This window comes from Canis lupus, chromosome 3 (genome assembly GCF_011100685.1).
Source record: "Canis lupus familiaris isolate Mischka breed German Shepherd chromosome 3, alternate assembly UU_Cfam_GSD_1.0, whole genome shotgun sequence".
Classification (NCBI taxonomy): Eukaryota; Metazoa; Chordata; class Mammalia; order Carnivora; family Canidae; genus Canis; species Canis lupus.
Window position 1 is genome coordinate 53,705,358 of NC_049224.1, and position 21,879 is coordinate 53,727,236.

The following is a 21,879-nucleotide window of genomic DNA, read 5'->3' on the forward strand; positions in this document are numbered from 1 at the left end:
CACATCGGGCTCCCTGCATGGAGCCTGCTTCTCCCTCTGCCTGTGTCTCTGCCTCCCTCTCTCTCTCTCTCTTTGTGTGTCTCTCATGAATAAATAAAATCTTAAAAAAAAAAAAAAAGCTCAGTATAAAACACTGGATAAGCTCTTGAAGCCTAATGTGGGCACAAAAGTTTCTTGTTTGTCTTTTGCTTAATCTTGTATGATAGGATTTTTCAAACATACAGGAAGTTGGGATAATATTGTAATGCAGTGAACCCCTATGTACTCATTACTCAGCTTTAACATTTAATAAATGGCGAATCTTGGGGATCCCTGGGTGGCTCAGCGGTTTGGCGCCTGCCTTCGGCACAGGGCATAATCCTGGATACCCGGTATCCAGTCCCACATCGGGCTCCCTGCATGGAGCCTGCTTCTCCCTCTGCCTGTGTCTCTGCCTCTCTCTCTCTTATGAATAAATAAAATCTAAAAAAAAAGAAAAAAAAGGAAGCCAATCTTTTCCCATTATTTTGCATACTTGCCCCACAGCTCCTCCTAGCTTATTTTAATCGAATCCTACATACCTCATATTATTTCATCTGTAAATACTTCAGTATGTATCTGAAAGAGATAAGGACTCCGTTTTTTAAAAAGTTTATTAATATTTTTAGAACCTCCACAGAATGTGGGGCTCGAACCGAGCTAGTTAGGAGACCAGAGATCAAGAGTCCCATGCTCTTCTGACTGAGCCAGCCAGGCACCCTGAACTACTTTAAAGTTGTATTTATTTATTTTTTAGAGAGAGCAGAGGGAGAGAGACTCCATGCTGAATACAGAGCCTGACATGGGGCTAGATCGATGACCCCAAGAACACAATCTAAGCCAGAAATCAAGAGACAGATAATCAACAGACTGAGCCACCCCAGTGCCCCCTCAACTCCTTTTTAACACAGACACACAAGCCATTACTGTACCTTAAAAGTTTTAGTAATATCAGCTAATACCCTGACCATATTCTCTTTGTATTTCATAAATTACTTTTATAGTTGATTTCTTGGAATTAGGATCCCAACAAGGTCCAAACCTTTGCAACACTGCATGATGTGGCTATGTCCCAGAAGTATCTTCTATAGTAATTTCCCTTTCCATTTTATTCTATTTTACAGGTTATTTGACCCATTTATTTCCTATATTAAAAAGAAATGTATTGATTGATAGCATGACCTGGTGGAGTGGCAGAGAGAGATGGAGAAAGAATCCTAAGCTGATTCCATGCTGAGCTGGGAGCAGAGCCATAGACGGGGCTGGATCCTACTTCCCTGTGATCATGACCTGAGCAGAAGAAATGGAAGTCAGATGCTAACAGGCTGAGCCACCCAGGCACCCCTATCTCCTATATTTTGGATATATTAGGTTTCAATTCCTACAATGTTTATTGTCATGTTTCTACTACCCTCCATATTTCCTATCAACTGGTATTTACATCTTGAGACTTGATCAGGTTCAATTTTTGGCAATTAGTGAAGCTTTGTACTTCCTATGCATCTCACAAGGAAATGATGATCTGATATTACAAATTAGCGAGTTCAGGTATTGTCAGCAAATCTAGGAGTTAAAATGGCTTCTTTTTCTTCTTTTTTTTTTTTTAACAAGGTGAATCCAGATTATTACCATCACCCCTGAAAATTCCCTAATTTCTCTTCCCAGTCAATTCTTACCCCAAAGTCAATCACTTTTCTGAAATTGTTTTCACCCTTTAGTTTTTCCTATTCTAGAACCGTATAGAAATGGCATCATATAGATGCCACTCCGTATCTAGATTCTTTCATCTATTCAGTTATCTTTATTATATGAATATGCCACAGTTTATCCATTTTCTCACGAAGGATTATTATTTTAAATTTTTAAAGATTTTATTTATTCATGAGAGACACAAAGAGGCAGAGACATAGGAAGAGGGAGAAGCAGGCTCCATGCAGGGAGCTCCACGCGGAACTCGATCCCAGGACCCTTGGATCATCACCTGATTCGAAGGCAGACCCTCAAACGCTGAGCCACCCAGACGTCCCTCCGACGGACATTAAGTCAAAACTCCTGTATCCAAAGTTACAGCTGGCAGGATTTAGCTTCCATTGGACCCTAACGCGCTCCCCTTCTTTCAGGCTCCGTGTCCCATTTCTCCGCGCCTCGCCTCCAGCAGCTGGGAAGCCAGAGAGCTCCCAGGCGGCAGCTAAATTTGGGGGGTAGATTTGATTGACAGTCAAGATCCCCAGTGATCAGTGCCCTCCGGATCCCCAGTGGGTTTCGCCCATTTTACGAAGTTCTGAAAACCTCGCCAAAGTGCCCACCCCTTGTTTGAGCGAGCTAGGAGAATTGAGTGTACCTTTAGAGATTGGTTTAGGGTGTAATCCTCATGATGGGAACGCTGCCTTCTGGCCAGGCAAGAGACCAGAGCGTTGACGCGTTGCCTCGCGTTTTCAAAGGTCCCTTCCAGGCCGCCGTCCCCTTCCCGATAGGCTAAGTGCTGGCGGATCGCACGAGACTTCCGGGAGGTCTAGGAAGTCGTTTCTCTCTCTGGCAGGAGGCGGGGTCTTTGCCGCACGCCGCGAAATCTGTGGGTGTAGACTGGATCCCGGCTGCAGGCGGAGTGGACAGGGAGGGACGGGTGGGTCCCGCGGCTGCTGTTCTGGACGAGAGTCCTCCGAGGCTGCGGCTCTCTGATCGAGAGGTGGCCATTCATTCGAGCGCAGGAGCGAGGGCCCCTTCGGGGGCTCTTAGGCACCGTGCCCAGGCTTGAGGGAGCACCGCCCCGCTCGTACCCCGGGCTGCTGCCGACCTTCTCTGAGCGGAGGGCGTCGCCCTTCTTCCACCCCGCTGCTCCGGTGCCCGCTGCCATGGCCTTTCCCCATCGGCCCGACGCCCCCGAGCTGCCTGACTTCTCCATGCTCAAGAGGCTGGCCCGAGACCAGCTCATCTATCTGCTGGAGCAGGTCAGTCCCCGCCACGCCTGGGGCCTTTTCTGCATCAACAGTTTAGCGCTCACTGGACGCCTAATTCTTCCTGAGTCCCCTTATCTTGTTCCAGGCCGTTGGTATTGTCCTTGGAGCTTCTGTGGCAGGTCTTAGGTGAAGCATTTAGGGAGGAAAAGGAGAGGGCAGTAAGAGCCGCTTGGGACCTAGCAAAGAGTCCCAACAATGAAGTCACTTTGGTATGCAAGGGAGACACCAGTTGTGCCCCGCATCACTGGGGATGGAAAGATGGTTAAGACATCTTTGTCCTTAAGGGTCTACTCCAGTAGGAGCCCAGTGAAACAGAGATTACCACACAGGGGGCGCCGTCTGGTAAATGGGTGATAGGTAGGATGCCAGAAGCGTTCAGAATAAGCAGACATTCCTAGCAGGAATGATCTGGGAATTTTAAGGAGCTGGATTGTGAAAAATAAGCATATTTTCCTTGGAGAAGGAGGAGCATATTCCAGGCAGATGGACTGGTTTGTAGGAGCAAAGTTGAGGAACCGGGGAAGGACAAGTTGTATACAGGGAGGAGAGCTATCAGAAGTTAACCAGTAGGCATTAGGCAGCCCCTGAAGATTTTCTTTCCCCATTTAAGGGGTGAAGCAATACTTGAAGATGATTATCTGTGGGTTGGAGTAACTGAGCAACAGGAATGCTAGTTAGGAGACTATAGATCAGGCAAAATTAGTGACCGTGGGGTTGAAGGGAAAGGATGGATTTTTAAGTCATGGAATGTCAAAGATTTACTGATTGTGAAGGTTGAGCGAGAAGCAAAGCTGAGTTTGAGATTTTTATTGTGTTAATAGGAAAACAACGTTGTTGCTATAGTTGTAATGCATTATGTGTATATTTATTTGTTTAATGTCCAGATTCCCTACTATATCAGAAAGTCCTTGAGAACAAAGAACGTGTCTGTTCTGTTCAACGCTGTGTACGCAGGGAGTACCTAGCTTGGAGTTAAGCACATAGCATGTATTTAATAAATATTCTTTAAATGAACATGGAATCGAAATGAAAAAAAAAATGAATTAAAGGGACAGGTTGACTGGATAGGGTGAAGTGAAGATGCTAGTAGGAAATACTGCTTGTAGCATCCAGCAGATAGAAACGTAGAGCCGCAGCTGGATGCAGATGGGGACTCAAAAGAATCTCGGAGAACTCGGGATCTGGAACCAAGTTTTATATCATTTATATGCCTCGTCATGATAGCACAGTGACTTACACATAAAAGACTCTCAAATGTGTGAGGAATTGAAAAGAGATGCTACTTAACACTGCTAATAGGTGAGAAGCACATGAAAGAGAGTAAATGAGACCAAGGATGGGTACTTGTACAGGGAACTCAGGAGGAGCTGCCCACAAGGGCAACTCACTGTGGCCAGTGCAGGTGTCTGTGCAAGAATTTGCCCTTCATGCTGGCACTTTTTCTGACTTAATTCTTGTTGACAAAAAAAAAAAAAAAAAAATTCTTGTTGACAGGCACTGCTGGTCTGGCTTGAAACCTCAGAATCCTCTTTGACTCTCCTTCCCCGCCTCACGTTTAACTGAATCAGTTGCTGAGTCCTAAGAATATTTCCTCACACCTGACTTTATTTTTTATTTTTATTTTTTTTACACCTGACTTTAGAGATTATAACACACATTACAAAGAAGATAGTAAGGGAAAGTATAAAGAGAAAAAAATCACATCCAATGAACAGATACAAGCACTGTTAACTGTTAATTTCTTTCAGTTATTTAAGAAATTCTCTTACACATTCCATGTATCCTTAGCATATTTTTGTTGACCACACCACTAGCTTCAATCAGGTCCTCATTCATTGCTCCACTCTTGGTCTGCTTGGACTATTGCTTTAACCACAGAAGTGGACTCCCTGCCTCTGATTTCTCATGTCTCCAATCCATTACATCCACAGTGCCCAGATTTATCTAACTAAAACTTCCAGCTGAGTGGATGCTTCAAGGTACAAAAACTTTCTGTTTTCCCTTGTTCATAGAGGATCAACTCCAAATTCCCTAACCAGACTCTGGAGTCCTTCATGCTCCAGTTCCAGTCACCTATTTCAATCCTGTTTCCCACCTTCCCCCTACATCAAGATTTCCTGGCCTTGGTGCCACTGACATATGGGGCCAGCTAATACTTTGTTGTGGGACTGTCCCATACACTACAAGACTTTTAGCAGTATCTCTAACCTCTACCCACTAGATGCCAGTAAAACCCCCTGCCCCAAGTCAGATAACCAAAAATGTCTCCAGACAATGCCAAATGTCCCCATGGGGCAGAACCATCCCTGCTTGAGAACCATTTCCCTACACTTAACCTTAGGCATCAGCCAGACCGAATTGCTTGTTCTGTCCTTACTCTGTCTGTGGCCTTTGCTGGATTGCCATCTTAGATCACTGCCAATGCCCTACTCATTTGTCAAGACCTAGTTGAGAGCTAACTTCTAACCACTTCCCTCTCTTTGCCACTCATTGTGACCCCTCATTCCCTGGGCAGATGAGACACAGCAGCAGTAGAAGGGATGCAGGAATCAGATGGCAGGGATTTGGATGGGAGAGTGGATGGGTGGGTTTGGACTGTTCTGGGCTAAGTTTTCTGCTTTGAACATGGGTTATTTTTGTAATTAGAAGAAAAAACACTACTTAAACAGAGGTGACAGTTGAGGGGTTGCCAGATGCAAAGGGGGGCTTTGTTTGGTGTGGCTTTGTCCAACAGTCAATAGAGATTATTGGGAGGCAGAGTGGAGAACAGAGCAATGATGCAGAACAAGGTCATGGGCAAGCAGGAGTGTTGAGGACTTAACCTTCGAGAAGGTAAAGTAACTTTCCACCGGTACAGAAAATGAGAAGACAAACGAGGCGAATATATAAAGAAATGTCCACTGTGGCCACAGATAATAAATAAGGTGTTGGGGTAAATGATATGATGCCTAGGGTACCTCCAACTCAGTTTGTGCTTTTATTAAGTGGATGGCTGGATGAGCTCTTAGCTGAGGGAGCATGTGTGACCTATGAGTGACCCAAGGTACTGTGTTCAGCTTCCAGGAAAAAAGGACTTGTTCATTGAGGCAGATCTCATGAGCCCCTTGGATCGGATCGCCAATGTCTCCATTCTGAAGGTACCCGCCCCCTTTCCCAGTGGACTTGGGCTCCTCTTTCCTCATGAAGCAGGTTTTTTTTTTTTTTTTTAATGTTAATAAATGAACAGTACAAATTACTAAGGAGTGCCTGCCCTTTTAGGTAAAATGCAGGGTAGCTGAATTGGGTGGACAAAGGGGATTTAATGTTGTTGTTTGGGTTGTTACTGAATTGTTTGGTTTGGGTTTTTTTTTTTTTTTTTTTTTTTTTTACCTGTTGACAGTTTGAGGAAAGTTCAGTGGGATGGTTGTCAGGGAGGCAGTTTGATTCCTAGAAGTAGCATGAAGAGGAGCCCTTACAGAAGTCCTCTCTGTGTCCTGCTGTGGGTTTCCAAGCTTTTATTGCATTGTCTTGTTGGGTTCTCTCTGTAGCAACACGAAGTAGACAAGCTGTACAAGGTGGAGAGCAAGCCAGCCCTCAGCTCCAATGAACAGTGAGTGTCTGGGAAAGTTCATCTGGGCTCCAGGCTGGAGGAGGTCCCAGCACCTATGCCTCCTGTCCTTGGCTGGGATCTGGCACCGTATTTGTGATGTGGTTCACCTTCCCGTACTTGCACAAGTTCATGCCTAGGTTATGCTGTGCCGTCTTAATTGGTCTTCCTTCTGCATGTTCTCCCTTTCCTGTCCTCTTCTTCTCTCTCTAATCCGGTCAGCCATCTCTAGCCAGATTGATTAATCTTTGAAAAATATTTTCTTTTTTTTTTATTTTAAAGATTTATTTTTATTTATTTATGATAGACATAGAGAGAGAGGCAGAGACACAGGCAGAGGGAGAAGCAAGCTCCATGCCAGGAGCCCGACGCGGGACTCGATCCCAGGACTCCAGGATCGCGCCCTGGGCCAAAGGCAGGCGCGAAACCACTGAGCCACCCAGGGATCCCTGAAAAATATTTTCATTATGCTCTTCTCAGGAACCTTTGAGGCTTCCTTTAGTTACTGATTAAAATCCAGATTGTACTTTGTAAAAAAATAAAAAAATAAATAAAATCCAGATTGCTCACCACAGATTCCAAGGCTATCTCCAGTGAGGCTCACATTGTCTTTCCAGCCTGGTCTTTCATGTGTCCCCTCAAGCCTCTGCTTGACACACACTTTCTTTTCTTTTTTTTAAGTTGTATTTATTTAAGTAATCTCTACACCCAATGTGGAGCTTGAGCTCATGACCCCAAGATCAAGAGTCACATGCTCCATTGACTGAGCCAGTGGGGCAACCAACTGTGTGCACATGCCTTTGCCCTCTGGCCATGCCATTCACTCTGCCTGCCCTTGCTGCTCCTGCAAAAAATACCTGGCCTTGGGATACCTGGGTGGCGCAGCGGTTTGGTGCCTGCCTTTGGCCCAGGGCGCGATCCTGGAGACCCGGGATCGAATCCCACGTCGGGCTCCCGGTGCATGGAGCCTGCTTCTCCCTCTGCCTGTGTCTCTGCCTCTCTCTCTCTCTCTCTCTCTGTGTGTGACTATCATAAATAAATAAAAATTAAAAAAAAAAAAAAACCTGGCCTTGGGATGCCTGGGTGGCTCAGTGGTTGAGCATCTGCCTTCAGCTCAGGTCATGATCCTGGGGTCCTGGGATTGAGTCTTGCATCAGGCTTCCTGCGGGGAGCCTACGTTTCTGCCTCTCTCTCTCTGTTTCTTATGAATAAATAAAGTCTTAAAAAAATCGCTGGCCTTCAGAGCCCAGCACCACCTCCTCCATGAAGTTCTGTGTCGCCATCCCAGTCCAGGGTTTCCATGGTGTTTAGTGTTTGTCCTGCTCACTTGGCACGTAGTCACAGACAGCCTGTTTCTGGCCTTCATTTTTATTTTTTTTGTATTTGTCAAACTTAAGTAATGTTCATTCTCCCCTTAGAGGAAAAAGTTCTCCAGGATACATGGAGAGTACCTCCATGAACCTCTATTTGAAAAACACTATTTTATATACTATCTTGGAACTTTTTTTAACACTTGACCATTATTATGCTCCATACATGTGTGTATCTTATTTTGCCCAATAGATTGTAAATTATGTGAGGGCAGGAGCTCCTGGGGCCCACATGGGGCCCGTAAGTACCTGCAGCACCAATGTACCTCTCGTACTGAAGGGAGTTTTCTGTGCATGGTATGTGGTAGGCCAAGAGAGCTGGCATGGCTTTGGCTAGGATGAGAACTATCAGCCTGGCAAGAAGAGCAAATGAAGAGTTGACATTGTTTCTGTTTCTTCAAAGCTGCTATCACCAACTTCATGATTTTTCCTCACTGAGGTTTTTTGTTTTGTTTTGTTTTTTTCCTTTCTCTCCCACAGGCTGTGCTTCTTGGTCCGACCTCGCATCAAGAACATGCGATACATTGCCAGTGAGTATGCCATGGCGTTACGTGTAACTAAGACCTAGGAAAGAGTGGCCAAGATTAAGGGCCTAGGCCATAAGGACCTTTTAATGAGAAAATATGGTTCAAATTGGCCATACCACTTGAAGAGGATGTCTACTTCCTTGCTTCTAGTCTTAACAAAGGGCCCGTGATTTTCTAGGTTGCTTTCCTTCTGTTTGTAGGTCTTGTCAATGCTGACAAAATGGCTGGCCGAACTCGAAAATACAAAGTGATCTTCTGCCCTCAGAAGGTGAGTTTGGGTTCTGGTGGGAGTAGGGGAGGGTAGATCAGGATGAAAGGCTGGGAAGGGGCAAGGGGCCAATAGCTGTGTCTCCCCCAAAACAAATTATGTGTGACTGAACAAAATACCTATTCCCATCTTGTCATTAACGTGGTCTTGATTATTTAGCAGAGGGTCTGTTGTCAAACCACCCCAGTTACAGATTGTGGAATTGTGAGAGGGAGTGTCTATGTAGACTTCTTCTGAAGCAGAACCTGCTGTGTATCCCTTCTAACTCAGATTTCTGTATAGTAATGTGCACGATGTTATGGCATTCCAGTGATTTTGTCCCTTTGTCCCTTTAACAGTAAGTACAATAAATCATTATTCCTCCATGCTCATTCAAGGCATGTGACCAACTGCCCCTGGGATACTAGAGCCATACTAATGTACTTTGAAAAAGCCTTTTCTTACACAAAAAAGGAAGCTTAGAGACCATTTTACTCTACCCCAGCTTTGAGGAGTAGAGGGAAGGAAAGCCCACAGTCAAGCAGGGAGTTCACATCTTCAGGCTAGGTCCCTTCCATCTTTTTTAGCTCAATAATTGTAGTGTTTGGTGATAGTCGCATTGCCGTTCCCTGATTCCATCAAGTTCCCTCACTCCCATGTCAGCAAGGTGCATTATGGGTACATCCTCATCTTACATACAGGGCCTGCTTTAGGCCTATAAAGCTATACCAAGTAGTTTATGCTGCATGGAGAGCAGATAGAAAATAAAGTTGAAAGGACAGAGATTTGTTCTTTTTCTTTTTCTTTTTTCCCTTTTACTTATTTTTAAAAGATTTTGTTTATTCATTAAGACAGAGAGATACAGGGCAGCCTGGGTGGCTCAGTGGTTTAGTGCTGCCTTCAGCCCAGGGTGTCATCCTGGAGACTCGGATCGAGTCCCACGTTGGGCTCCCTGCGTGGAGCCTACTTCTCCCTCTACCTGTGTCTCTGCCTCTCTCTCTTCTCTGTCTCTCTCATGAATAAATAAATAAAATCTTTAAAAAAAAAAGAGAGAGAGAGAGAGAGACAGCATGAGCACGGGGAGAATCAGAGAGAGAAGGAGAAGCAGAGTCCCCGCTGAGCCAGGGGCCCGACTTGGGGCTCAGTCCCAGGACCAGGAGATCATGACCTGAGCCAAAAGCAGGTACTTAACCATCTGAACCACCCACGCACCCTGATTTATTCTTTTCCAATCTTTCCCAAAAAACTCTAGAGAAAGTAGAAGCAGTAGCTCAGTCTCAAACACTAAAGCCAAACTGGATGTGAATCCTTGCTTTATCATTATAACCTGTGTGATCTTGGATAAGTTACTTACCTGCTCTGTGCCTCAGTTTTCTCATCTATAAAATGGAGTTGATAGTACTTACCTTTTTTTTTTTTTTGACATAACAGGGCTGAGCATGTTACTTTATTTTAATTTCAGTATAGTTAACATACAGTGTTTTATTAGTTGCAAGAGTACAATATTGTGATTCAACAATTCCGTACATTACTCAGTGCTCATCACAATGAGTGCAGTCTTGATCCCCATCACCCATTCCTCTCATCTCCCAACTCACCTCCCCTCTGGTTACCATCAGTTTGTTCTCTCTAGTTAGTCTGATTTTTAGTTTGTCTCTTTTTTTCTTTGTTCTTTTGTTTAAGTTCCACACTTGAATGGCATCATACAGTATTTGTCTTTCTCTGACAGACTCAATTCACTTAGCATTATATTCTCTAGCTCCATCCATGTTGTTACAAATGGCAAGTCCTTACCTCTTTTAAATGACTTTCAGTTTTTGTTACAAAATCTAGTGAAATCACAGGCTTATATTGTTTTCTCATCATGTAAAAGAAATAAGAAAGAGCTAATGATCTTCCTTTGAAGATCATTTGAAGATTTGTAGCACAATCTTACTGCTATTTATCCTACTGAGAAATGTATCAAGTATAATGTCATTACCAGGGCAAGAAATTATTAAGTAAGATAACCAGTTGGAATTATAGGTTACTTTAAATGTTACTAAAGGAGCTGTGACAATAAATTCTAGTTCTTGGAGTCTTAAAAAAAAAAAAACAAAACTTTTTTTTTTTAAAGATTTTATTTATTTATTTTGAGAGACACAGAGACAGAGACAGAGACACAGGCAGAGGGAGGAGGCTCCATGAGGGAGCCTGATGCGGGACTCAATCCTGAGGCTCCAGGATCACGCCCTGGGCCGAAGGCAGGAGCTTAAACTGCTGAGCCACCCAGGAACACCCCCCCCCCTTTTTATTTTAAGATTTTATTTATTCATGAGAGACCCACAGAGAGAGACTTTTTTCAAATTATACTTCCAACGACAGATTTGTTCAAAGAGGGAATAGAACATGTTGGTAATAGTTTTAAATAATCCTACAAGCCTCCCTATTGCACAGAAAAACAAAATTTTTTTTTTTTTTTAAGATTTTATTTATTTATTCATGAGAGAGAGAGAGGCAGAGACAGAGGCAGGAGAGAAGCAGGCTCCATGCAGGGAGCCCGATATGGGACTCGATCCTAGGACTCCAGGATCACGCCCTGGGCAGAAGGCAGACGCCAAACCGCTGAGCCACCCAGGGATCCCCAAAATTGGTATTTTGATGAATTTTCTCCATCTCATATCCTATTTAGATTCTTTGACTTAATTTTATATCATAACACAATTTCCCTCAATAGCTGTATTCTCTCTCTCTCTTCCTGAGACTCCTTTTGTTAATTATGAAGATTAGCAGGTTTGATCTGGGCTCTGGGATTCCAAGTATTTCACCTTCCCACTTATCTCAAAGGAAGAAGTGACCCGGGCCTCTTCCCCTCCTTGATTAGGCATTCACCTGTGTTTCTGGCCCCATGCCCATATTCCTTCTCTACTGTCCTGCTTTGTTGGGTAGATTCTTTTTTTTTTTTTTCTCCCAAGATTTTATTTGTTTATTCATTAGAAACACAGAGAGGCAGAAATATAGGCAGAGGGAAAAGCAGGCTCTGGACAGAGAGCCCGATGTGGGACTCGATCCTAGGACCCTGGGATCACAACCTGAGCCAAAGGCAGAGGCACAACCACTGAGCTACCGAGGTGCCCCTGTCAGGTAGATTCTTTGTCTTCTGTCTTCAACTACATCTGTCCCTTCTAAAGAATTCTTCCTACTTCATGTCTTCTCCCAATTAGGGACTCTCCCTTCTGTTGAGTGAAGAGTTCTTGTTGTCACTCTCCTGCATCCTCACTAGATCCCAAACCCTTGAGGGCTCTGTTGTCAAATCCAGTGATGCCTGATTCCCTCCCGTCCTGCCTAATGTCTCTGGCATTTGACACTGTTGCCTGTTCCTCCTGAAATGGACCTTTGCTGCCTTGGGAGGCACCGTGTCCCCCGTTCCTGCCTCTGTGTCATCTTTCTGTCTTCCCTGCCAGGTTGTGCCCTATGCACCCTTTTAGTTTGCTGTTCCCTGGAATCCTGTCCACAGTGCTCATGTCCCTTTGTGTTCTTCTCTCTTGGGCAAATCACCCACTTTAAATATTCTGTGCCATTCACCCCTAGCCTGGATCTCCAGATCTCTTAATGATTCCAGGGGTCCCCTGGACCCATCCTCCCCTGACCTCCTTCCACACCAGTGCCCCTTCCCTGCTGCCTGCCCCACCTCCCCTGTTTCTGGGGTACATTGGGTCCTCCCTCCTACATCTGAGTGCAGGACTCACCCTTCGGGGACAGCTGAAATACCTTCTCCTTTGTGGTGCTTTCCAGTCTTGCAGGGAGGAAAGAGCTATGGACTTAATACCTAAATAAAGTGGGTAAAGGGAAACAAAGCGCTGGGCTGAATTGTTCCAGTGGTCATCCCTATGAGTCCACGTTCTCTTGTCTCCGTCACTGGGTCCAGTAGGTGTTGTCCTTGGTGCCCACAGAAGAACACCAGAAAGATGAAAAGAACAGAAAAGAAGGTGGTCACCAGCTGCTCCCTCTTGTCTTTCAGTTTCACGCATGTGAGATGGTGCTGGAGGAAGAGGGGGTCTATGGAGGTGAGAAGAGGCAGCCGCAAGTGGAGACGGGGAGAACATAACGCTATACCCCCCCCCCACTCTACATGTTGGCCCTGGGAGGAGGGGAGCTCCCCCCCAGGGGGAGGGGGACAAGGCCCTGAAGGGAAGGCTGAAGGAGACGCCAGGTACCACCATTCCTCCGTCCCAAGACTCCCCTGAGAAGACTGCCTTCTCTCCCTCTGTGCTGCATGCATCGCTGACCCGAGCACGGAGCTCCTGCTGCAGATCCTGCCCTAGTGCCAGAATCTTCAGGGCCTTCTGCAGTCAGCCCCTTCCTGTCTCCTCAGCCTCACCGTGTGCAGCTCCCTTCTCTCTCCTGACTCTCTATCCTTCAGCCATGGGCACTTCCCACTTGGTTTTTCTGTGGCTTAGAATATTCTCCGCCCTCAGCTTTTTTTTTTTTTTTTTTTTCCATACCAAAATCTTACTCAAATTCTAAGCGTAAATATTGGCTCTTTAGGGAAGTCTTTCCTGGACTCCTAAACTTTTCCTCTACCCTGCATAGCTGAGGTGGAGGTTCGATCCCTGAACTATCTGTGCTCCCAGATTGCTGTTCTACTTGTTTGGAGCACACCTAGAATGAGGTGTATCTGGTGTGTTCCTCGCTTACTAGATTGGGATTCTCTGGCGGAAGCTGGGAGCATGTTCGTTCCATTCACATACCCCTGGTGCTCGGCCTAGTGCCTGCACACATGTGGCTTCCTGCCAGTATTTGTTGAGTAGTGAATGAGTGTCCCCTCAGCACATTTGGTGGGTACTCAGATGAAGACACATTGCGTAGCAGGCTGTCATGTGCATGTCTCTTTCTGTTAACAGACCATGGACTCCTTTAAGGCTCAGGCTGGGTCTTACTTGTCTCTGAGTGTCCTGTGCTCAGTGTGGTGGTGGGCATGTGGCGGCGCTCAGATGTTTCTATGTCACTGTGGCAGACCCTCTCTCCCGCCATGGAGCCCCATGCCTTCCATGGGGAGGCTGACTTGCCCTGTTCCCACAGATGTGAGCTGCGACGAATGGGCCTTTTCTTTGCTGCCTCTTGATGTGGATCTGTTGAGCATGGAGCTGCCAGAATTTTTCAGGGACTACTTCCTGGTAAGTGCAGGGTCTTTGGGTCTTGGCATCGACAGGCAGGGACAGGTGGGGTCCAGTGAGCTAGCAACATTGATGTAACCTTCATGCCATTCCTATAATTTATCATGAGGGGAGAGCATTTTGTGGGTTGAGTGCTACTGGTTGCTGTCCACCAGTAGGGGCCAATCAGAAAGCTTTCAGACAGTCCCCACACCCTGCCTTCCTGCTCCAGGGTTTCTAGGGCTAGCCCCTTTCCAGATGGGTCTGTTGGGTTGAGCCATATCTCCGTGCAGGAAGGAGATCAGCGCTGGATCAACACTGTGGCACAGGCCTTGCACCTTCTCAGCACCCTCTACGGACCGTTTCCTAACTGCTACGGAATTGGCAGATGCACCAAGGTGGGCACTAGCAGGGCCCTTGTCCTAATAGCCCCTATTTTACCTGTTCTATGCCCACCATGGACTGCCCACAGGCATCTGCAATAAGATGCAGATTCTTTGGCTTGCTTTTATTGTTCCAGAATAGTTCCTCAGAGAGGAGGACTTATGTGACTAGCACTCCTGAGTCTTATCTTTGGGGTTGGAAATCGTCCTTCATCGGCAGGGGAGAGGTTGGGAGGGGTGGGCCCAGATGGATGTGTAGTGGGTAGTAGTGTTAATAGTGAGCTCCCCTCAGCTAGTGCTGGCTGGGGTCAAGGAGAGATGTTACGTGGAAAAGAGTTGGTGGGGCTGCAGCAAGGACCTGGTCACCAGACTGAGATTGTCTTGGTCCCTGGCAGATGTCATATGAATTGTGGAGGAGACTAGAAGAGGAGGAGGATGGTGAAACCAAGGGCCGAAGGCCAGAAATTGGACATATCTTCCTCTTGGACAGAGGTAAATGCTGCTCAGCACTCCTGTTGTCTTTGGACCCTCGAGGACATGGGTGGCTCAGTTAGGACCATTGGTTTGGGGCTATGAATGCCAGCGTTGACCAGGAGCACGGCACTTGGGCCCCGTGGCGGCACCTGAGCCGGGCAGCCGCGTAGGTCAGGGAGGATCCTCACGGCTGGGGATCTCGGTTTCAGATGTGGACTTTGTGACAGCACTTTGCTCCCAGGTGGTTTACGAGGGCCTGGTGGATGACACCTTCCGCATCAAGTGCGGTAAGTGGCATCCTGGCAAGGTGGAGGGGGTCCTCGGCTCCCGAGGTCTCTTACCTGGGCCGGGACCTCTGGAGATCCTCATAGCTGCTCCCTCTGCTCTCAAGGGAGTGTCGACTTTGGCCCAGAAGTCACATCCTCTGACAGGAGCTTAAAGGTTCTACTCAATGCTGAGGACAAGGTGAGGGGGTGCTGGCTACTGGCCGTGGATTGCTGTGGGCCCCACTCTGGGTGGGGAGGCTGAGTCTGTGGGAGACGGATTCCCCGCTAGGAACGAGCATACCCCAGAGCTCAGTCGCTGGTACTTGTCATGCATCCATGCTGCCAGCTCCGCTTTCTCTGTGCTTTTGCTAGAACAGAACACACCTCTTGTGCTCTGGTCACACTACCGAGGGAGGAGGGACTAGTTAGGGTTCTCTGGTAAGTTGTTGCTGGCTTGTTCCCCTTGCAGGTGTTTAATGAGATTCGTAATGAGCACTTCTCCAACGTCTTTGGCTTTTTGAGTCAGAAGGCCCGGAACTTGCAGGCTCAGTATGACGTGAGGTCCAAGCCCGGGGTCCTCTGTTTCGTTTCCCCAATGGCTTCCCAAGGCGGCTGACAACCCTAATGCGATGACAGCCCCCTGTCTTTTCTCTTGGAATCGGGGAGACTGAGGGAGGGTGGTGGTGTCTCGTGTCTGAGGGCTGGGAGAGCTTGACCTTGTGAGGATTTCCCCCAGCGCCGGAGAGGCATGGACATCAAGCAGATGAAGAACTTTGTGTCCCAGGAGCTCAAGGGACTGAAACAGGAGCACCGCCTGCTGAGCGTCCGTAGGTTTCAGCCGGAGGGGAGGGCGAGGGGCTGCTACAGAAGAGATCTGCCCTGGGAGAGAGCTCTGTTCACCCAGCAGATAATGATCTTGTTTCACCTGAAATGGGACGAAGTGCTTCTGCATTTTGCCTTAAGAACTTTATATTTTTGGGACTCCTGGGTGGCTCAGTGGGTTAAGCGTCTGCCTTCAGCTCAGGTCATGATCCCGGGGTCCTGGGATTGAGCCCCACATCGGGCGCCCTGCTCAGTGGGGAGCCTGCTTCTCCCTTTCCCTCTGCTGCTCCCCCTGCTTGTGCTCTTTTCCTCTCTCAAATGAGTGAATAATATCTGAAAAAAAAGTTTTTCTGGATAATAAAGGCATATTCTTCTAGAACTGGGAATGTGTCTGCTTGCTTTTTGTCCTGTCTGCAGATATTGGGGCCTGTGAATCGATCATGAAGAAGAAGACTAAGCAGGACTTCCAGGAGCTCATCAAGACTGAGCATGGTAGCTGCGGTGGCCGTGCCCAGCTCCATTCCGTGCTTCTGCTTCCCTTGCTCCCAGCACCTTCCCATCCAGCAAAGATGCCATCTGGCTCCTTCTAGCTGGTGCTGGCTGGGTGGAATGCTGGTTCCTGTTAGGAGTCCTGGGGGCCCCTTAACCCACCCCAAGCATGGAGAAAGATGGGGAGACAGACACCTGTTAGCATACATGGCAACAGCTGAGCTGCATGCCCTATAATGTGCTCTCCTCTGCTTACTCCCAGCGCTGCTGGAGGGCTTTAACATCCGAGAGAGCACCAGCTACATTGAAGAACACATAGACCGGCAGGTGAGCAGATGGCCGGGGTTGCTGGGAACGGTGTGCCATGGGGTTGGCCTCCAGAAGGAAGAGGAGAGAAGAACATGTGTCATGAAACTTGAATTCTCTTTGACTCTCTTTCTGGGCAGGTGTCGCCTATAGAAAGCCTTCGCCTCATGTGCCTTTTGTCCATCACTGAGAATGGTGAGCCCCTGGAACCAGAGATGCCAGACTGAAAAATCATACCTCAGGGATAGAGCAAATCCTTTTGAATGACAGACATAATATCCTAGCAGACAGAACGTTTCCCAGTAATTTCATGGATTCTTTCCCCTGTAAAATAAAGCAGTTTTTGTTCCAAGTGAGACATCCTGAGGCTCTGGGGTGATTCACTGTCTCGACCCTAAGCAGGACCACACCCAGGGCCCCCAGAACAAGCCCAGTCACATCTTAGGACTGCAGGGGCACAGCGTAGAATGGTGTGTCTCTCTGTTTCATCCAGCCTCCTGCCTACAGCAAGGTTTCATAATAAAGACAGTCCAGGAAAGGGGTATAGCCAAACAATTTCATAAACGTTTCCAAAAGCTCAGATTCTGCGACCATCCGTGGCACAACTTTTAACCCCTTTACGCAATTTTTTCACCTGTTTGGGGTGTTTTGTTTTGTTTAAAGATTTTATTTATTCATGAGAGACACTGAGAGAGGCAGAGACGTAGGTAGAGGGAGAAGCAGGCTCCCCTTTGCCTGATGTGGCACTTGATCCCAGGACTCCAGGATCACAACCTGAGCTGAAGGCAGATGCTAAACCATGGAGCCACCCATGTGCACCCCCTCCTTTTTTTAAATTGGAAGTACAGTTGACACACAATGGAAGCTTAGTTTCAGGTGTACAGCACAGGGTTAGGCAGGTATGTACGCTATGCTGGGCTCCCCACAAGTGCAGCTGTGACAGTACTATCGACTGTACTCCATGTGCTGTGCTGTTCGTCCCTGTGACTTGCTTGTCCTGTGACTCCGGGCCTGTCCTTCCCACCCCCCCTCCACCCCTTTTTGGCAACTGGTGTTGCCTGCTGAAGTCTTGCAGGTGGGGATGTGTCTTTGAGGCCGCTCTTTGCCCCCAGAGGAGCAGTTTGCTTATTCTACATCTCCTCGATTGTACTTGCAAGCCCATTCTTTGTACCTCACTGGAGGAAATCACCCCAGACTGCCCTTTCGGATCTTATCTGAACACTTGTCCTATTCCTCAGTAGTCTGTGAAGCAGTTTGTGGTGGTGCTGGCCCAAAGCCAGGAGGGAACTCGCCCAGGTCCCTCCTCCCTCCTGCCATGTCCCCCTGCCACCTCCACTGTGAGCAGTGCACCTTTCTGTGTCCCTCCCTCAGCACCCTCACAGGTCAGGGCTCGTCCTCAGAACTCTCAGATCCAGGCTTCGTCTCTCAGTGAGCAAGCTTAAGTTTAGGAGTCAGTTTATTTTATTATTTTTATTTTTAAAGATTTTATTTATTCATGAGAGACATAGAGAGAGAGGCAGACACATAGGCAGAGGCAGAAGCAGGCTCCCTGCGGGGAGCTCGATTCAGGACTTGATCCCAGAACCCTGGGATCATGCCCTGAGCCAAAGGCAAGATGCTTAACCACTGAGCCAACCAGGCACCCCTAGGAGTCAGCTTAAAATCAACTGGCTAGAGCCAAGGTTAACATTTACTGAGTCCTTCCTCCTGATACAGGTGTTTTGGGGCACAAGAGGGTGAGGGGGTTTGGCTATAGATTTCAGGATACCTCAGCTGGTGTTCGCATGAACCTGTCCTCTCTCTCTGATCCTCAGGTTTGATTCCCAAGGATTACCGATCTCTGAAAACACAATATCTGCAGGTAAGGCTGGGAGAGTGTGCTCTGGAGGGAGCTTGGTGGAGGGAGGACCTGGACATTTCTGAAAGAGGCAGAAGAAGAAATGGCCCATTTCTTGTCTACATCTCCATGTTGTTGCCACTCTGGCCTCCCTCTTAGAGCATCTTGGGACAGTCAACCTCTCAGCATACAGAGACCCTCCCATTGCCTTTGACTCCCCCACTCCCTGCTCTCTTGGTGGGTGGCCAGTGCTGGGAGAACTGGAGCCACTGAGCTTTTGGACCAGGTGGTGAGTTCTCACCCCTGGGGCTCACTTGCACTTGAACCATCTTGTGAGGATTTGATACGGCTTTCCTTCCAGATCTTTCTCCAGTCTTACCTCATCTGTGAAGCCCTCCCCAGCACCCTTACGTCAGTAGCTTTCTCTTTTCTCTCATAGTTTTGTGCTTTTTTTTTTTTTTTTTTTTTGTCCTTTGTTTGGTGTTTGGGTATTTCTTTAGGGCACAGAATGCATAGCCCTTCTGTCCCTCACTTCCATATTACCTAACAGTATTAGACCTTGGTGCAGCGGATGCTCAGTAAATGGCTGAATTGCATTTTCTTCAGAGCTATGGCCCTGAGCACCTACTAACCTTCTCCAATCTGCGGCGAGCGGGGCTCCTAACAGAGCAGGCCCCAGGGGACACCCTCACAGCTGTGGAGAGTAAAGTGAGCAAGCTGGTGACGGACAAGGCTGCAGGTGAGCAGGGAGCATGGAGAACCCCTTCCATGGCCATAGTCCTCCCTTCTCACAGCAGCCAGAGCACTCTGGGAGGGAGCAAATGAGCTGGCAAAGGACGATGTGATTCTTCACTCTTCCTGGCATTACTACTGCTTCTGCTAGTAGGAGCATGTTCCCTTTATTGAACACTCAACCATGTGCTGAGAACTGTAGATAACAGATTCTCACTTAATGCTAACAAATATAAGTGTATAACCTCCATTTTGTAGATAAGGAAACAGGCTGAGTGAGGTGAACTGACTTGTTCATAGTCTCTCAGTAGTAAATCAGGTTTGAACCCATGTCAGTTTGACTCCATGGCCCCACACACTTCATCGGTGAGCCCAGATCACCCTGTAGACTGTATTGAGTAAATAGCAGGTACCCTGCAGGAGGAGGAAGACTGTGGTGGGAAGAAGGGTGGTGAGTGTCTTGATTGGTTCCAGAGAATTTTGGGTGAGTGGCTCCTCAAAGAGGAGAAGGGTCTTGAGATGTGAGTAGTCCTGCTATTTGCCATTTCTGAATGGTATCGTCTGTGTCTGTGTCACGGAATCCATAGACCTTAGATGAAATCCAGCACAAGTTTCCTTCCCAGGAAAGATTACTGATGCCTTCAGTTCTCTGGCCAAGAGGAGCAATTTTCGTGCCATCAGCAAGAAGCTGAATTTGGTATGTAGAAACAGGATGAATGGGGAAGTCATGGGTCCAGTCCTTGGTGGAGTACTTTGAATCCCTTGGTGGAGTATATCTCTTTGTTGTTGTTTTTTTTATAAAGGTCCTTTCATTTGGTAGCATTTAATCATGAGCTTAATCTAATGAGATAAGACATAGAGATTCATCCACTTAATAAACATGTAACAATCACCCACCAATGCCAGAGGATAGGCCAAGTGCCACATCAGTGAGAGACATGTCCCATGTCACCAGGGGAGCTTCAGAGGGCCATCTTCTTTCCAGTCTTTGATAGGGAGCACGGAGAGCTCATTCAGGAGAATCAGTGGGTACTGAGCAAAAGCTTTAATCTTTGGTTATGGATTCTTCCTTTTTTTTTTTTTTAAGGGCTTTTGCTGGTTTTCCCTTTAGCTGAAATAAGAACTGTTTTTTGGGATGTACTTTTCTTTAACCACATAAAGGGCTGGAGAGAGTAGTTGTCATGTGCCTCACATCATCCCCTTTGCCCTCAGATCCCACGTGTGGATGGCGAGTACGATCTGAAAGTGCCACGGGACATGGCATACGTCTTCAGTGGTGCCTACGTGCCCCTGAGCTGCCGAATCATCGAGCAGGTGAGAGCGACCCACTCCCATTCCTTGTTCACTCTCTGCTTTTTCTTGGTCCCTGGCCTGTCCCAACTTTTAACTACCCCAGTAGCTAACAAGAAATGTGACAGTTGGGCTGCTGTGACCTTCCCTTCCTAAGCCTACTCCTGTCTTAGACTTGCAACTGGTGCTCGTGCCTCCCAGGTGCTGGAGCGGCGAAGCTGGCAAGGTCTGGATGAAGTGGTGCGGCTGCTCAACTGCAGTGAGTTGGCATTCACAGGTGCGTGGCACTGGCCAGTGTGGGCAGGTGGGACGAGCAGAGGGCCGGGGCCACTGCCCAGCACCAGCACACCAGCGAAGATCTGAGTCTGGTCTGATCTCTGCAGACACGACCAAGGAAGACAAGGCTTCCAGCGAGTGCTTGCGCCTCATCCTGGTGGTGTTCTTGGGTGGTTGCACGTTTTCAGAGATCTCAGCCCTCCGGTTCTTGGGCAGAGAGAAAGGTAAGAGAGGGCAGAATGTGGGAGCCGGGGAACAGCAGGCAGCGCTCAGGAAGGTGGCTCAGTGGGCCTCTGGCTGCCACTGGCTGTAGTCAAGCTGTGGGCTAAAGAGCAGGGAGTCAAACTGTGGGCTGAAGAGCAGTTCCACTGGGTGCAGCAAGTCATCAGGCCCGTGAACATGGCACTGGTGCATCCATGTCTGCAACCTGCTGCCCTGGTCTGGAGCACTTGACGTGGCTTAGGCGTGGGGACCTCTGATCTGCTTAGTCACTGATGCTTGTGCTTTTGGCTCCGTAGGGTACAGATTCATTTTCCTGACAACAGCAATCACAAATAGTGCTCGCCTGATGGAGGCCATGAGTGAGGTGAAAGCCTGAAGTTCTTCCTGCCAGGGTTGACTCTTCCCTGGACACGTTTCCCAACAGGACACAGGAATTTGGTCCAGGCTGCTAACCAGGTGTCCACCAGCTACCCTACTAAGAGCTTAGGAGCTCAGAATTGACTTGGGACTTAGGGAAGTTATGAGGAGAAAGATCACTTCCTGCTGCCAGGATATTTCTTTTTTTGTTTATGAAGTATAGCTTGTGCTGAAAAAATACAAGGGGGAAGAGGTATCTTTTGCTAAATCTTGTTTGAGTATCATTGTAAATAAAGCCTCTACTCTCAAGTGTCATGTAGTTCTCGATGTGCACTTCCATCTTAGTGAAGCACCGGCAGAGGTGGGGAGGGGTAGGGTTTCATGTGTTCTGTGGCCTGGACTCCGCAGCAGCTCTGGGTCTGGTCTGGTTCTCTCCTGAAACTTGCCCTGTACCAGTGTTTCCTCAACCATGGAACGAAGGGGACGGACTAGGTAGATGAAAAGCAATCACCCTCTAACTCTAAAATACTGTAGCTCATCATACTTTATTTTTTTAAGTAAACCTTTGCCCAATGTGGGGCTCGA

General features: G+C 47.5%; 1 protein-coding gene and 1 long non-coding RNA gene across 3 annotated transcripts; one reads left to right on the top strand and one right to left on the bottom strand.

Moving 5' to 3' along the window:
- Positions 1–748: 748 nt before the first annotated feature.
- LOC111095228 lies at positions 749–2,520 on the bottom strand. Its single transcript, XR_005357076.1, has 3 exons — positions 2,360–2,520; positions 2,000–2,206; positions 749–1,308 (listed from the first exon to the last, which is right to left on the bottom strand). It is a non-coding gene; the product is annotated as an uncharacterized LOC111095228 (long non-coding RNA).
- Positions 2,208–21,609, top strand: VPS33B (VPS33B late endosome and lysosome associated). 2 transcript variants are annotated; one of them, XR_005357074.1, is made up of 23 exons: positions 2,208–2,966; positions 6,032–6,112; positions 6,503–6,564; positions 8,412–8,461; positions 8,659–8,726; positions 12,706–12,751; positions 13,767–13,861; positions 14,134–14,238; positions 14,619–14,715; positions 14,907–14,984; positions 15,089–15,162; positions 15,433–15,519; positions 15,700–15,790; positions 16,203–16,277; positions 16,537–16,601; positions 16,721–16,775; positions 18,395–18,441; positions 19,024–19,156; positions 19,773–19,846; positions 20,362–20,463; positions 20,613–20,716; positions 20,823–20,939; positions 21,234–21,609. XR_005357074.1 is itself a non-coding variant. In XM_038532852.1 (23 exons), the coding sequence occupies exons 1-23, from the start codon at positions 2,871–2,873 to the stop codon at positions 21,311–21,313; spliced, it is 1,854 nt and encodes a 617-aa protein (XP_038388780.1). In that variant the 5' UTR covers positions 2,291–2,870; the 3' UTR covers positions 21,314–21,609. The 2 variants fall into 2 exon arrangements, 1 of the variants encoding a protein (XP_038388780.1); XM_038532852.1 differs by having other exon boundaries at positions 2,291–2,966; positions 20,641–20,716.
- The last annotated feature ends 270 nt before the right edge of the window (positions 21,610–21,879 follow it).

Excerpts from the sequence above, each read along its gene's own strand:
- VPS33B (XM_038532852.1), top strand. The coding sequence starts at position 2,871 with ATGGCCTTTCCCCATCGGCCCGACGCCCCCGAGCTGCCTGACTTCTCC. Across the intron at positions 6,113-6,502 it reads CCAATGTCTCCATTCTGAAG|CAACACGAAGTAGACAAGCT; the intron begins GTACCCGCCCCC and ends TTCTCTCTGTAG. Across the intron at positions 8,727-12,705 it reads TGATCTTCTGCCCTCAGAAG|TTTCACGCATGTGAGATGGT; the intron begins GTGAGTTTGGGT and ends CTTGTCTTTCAG.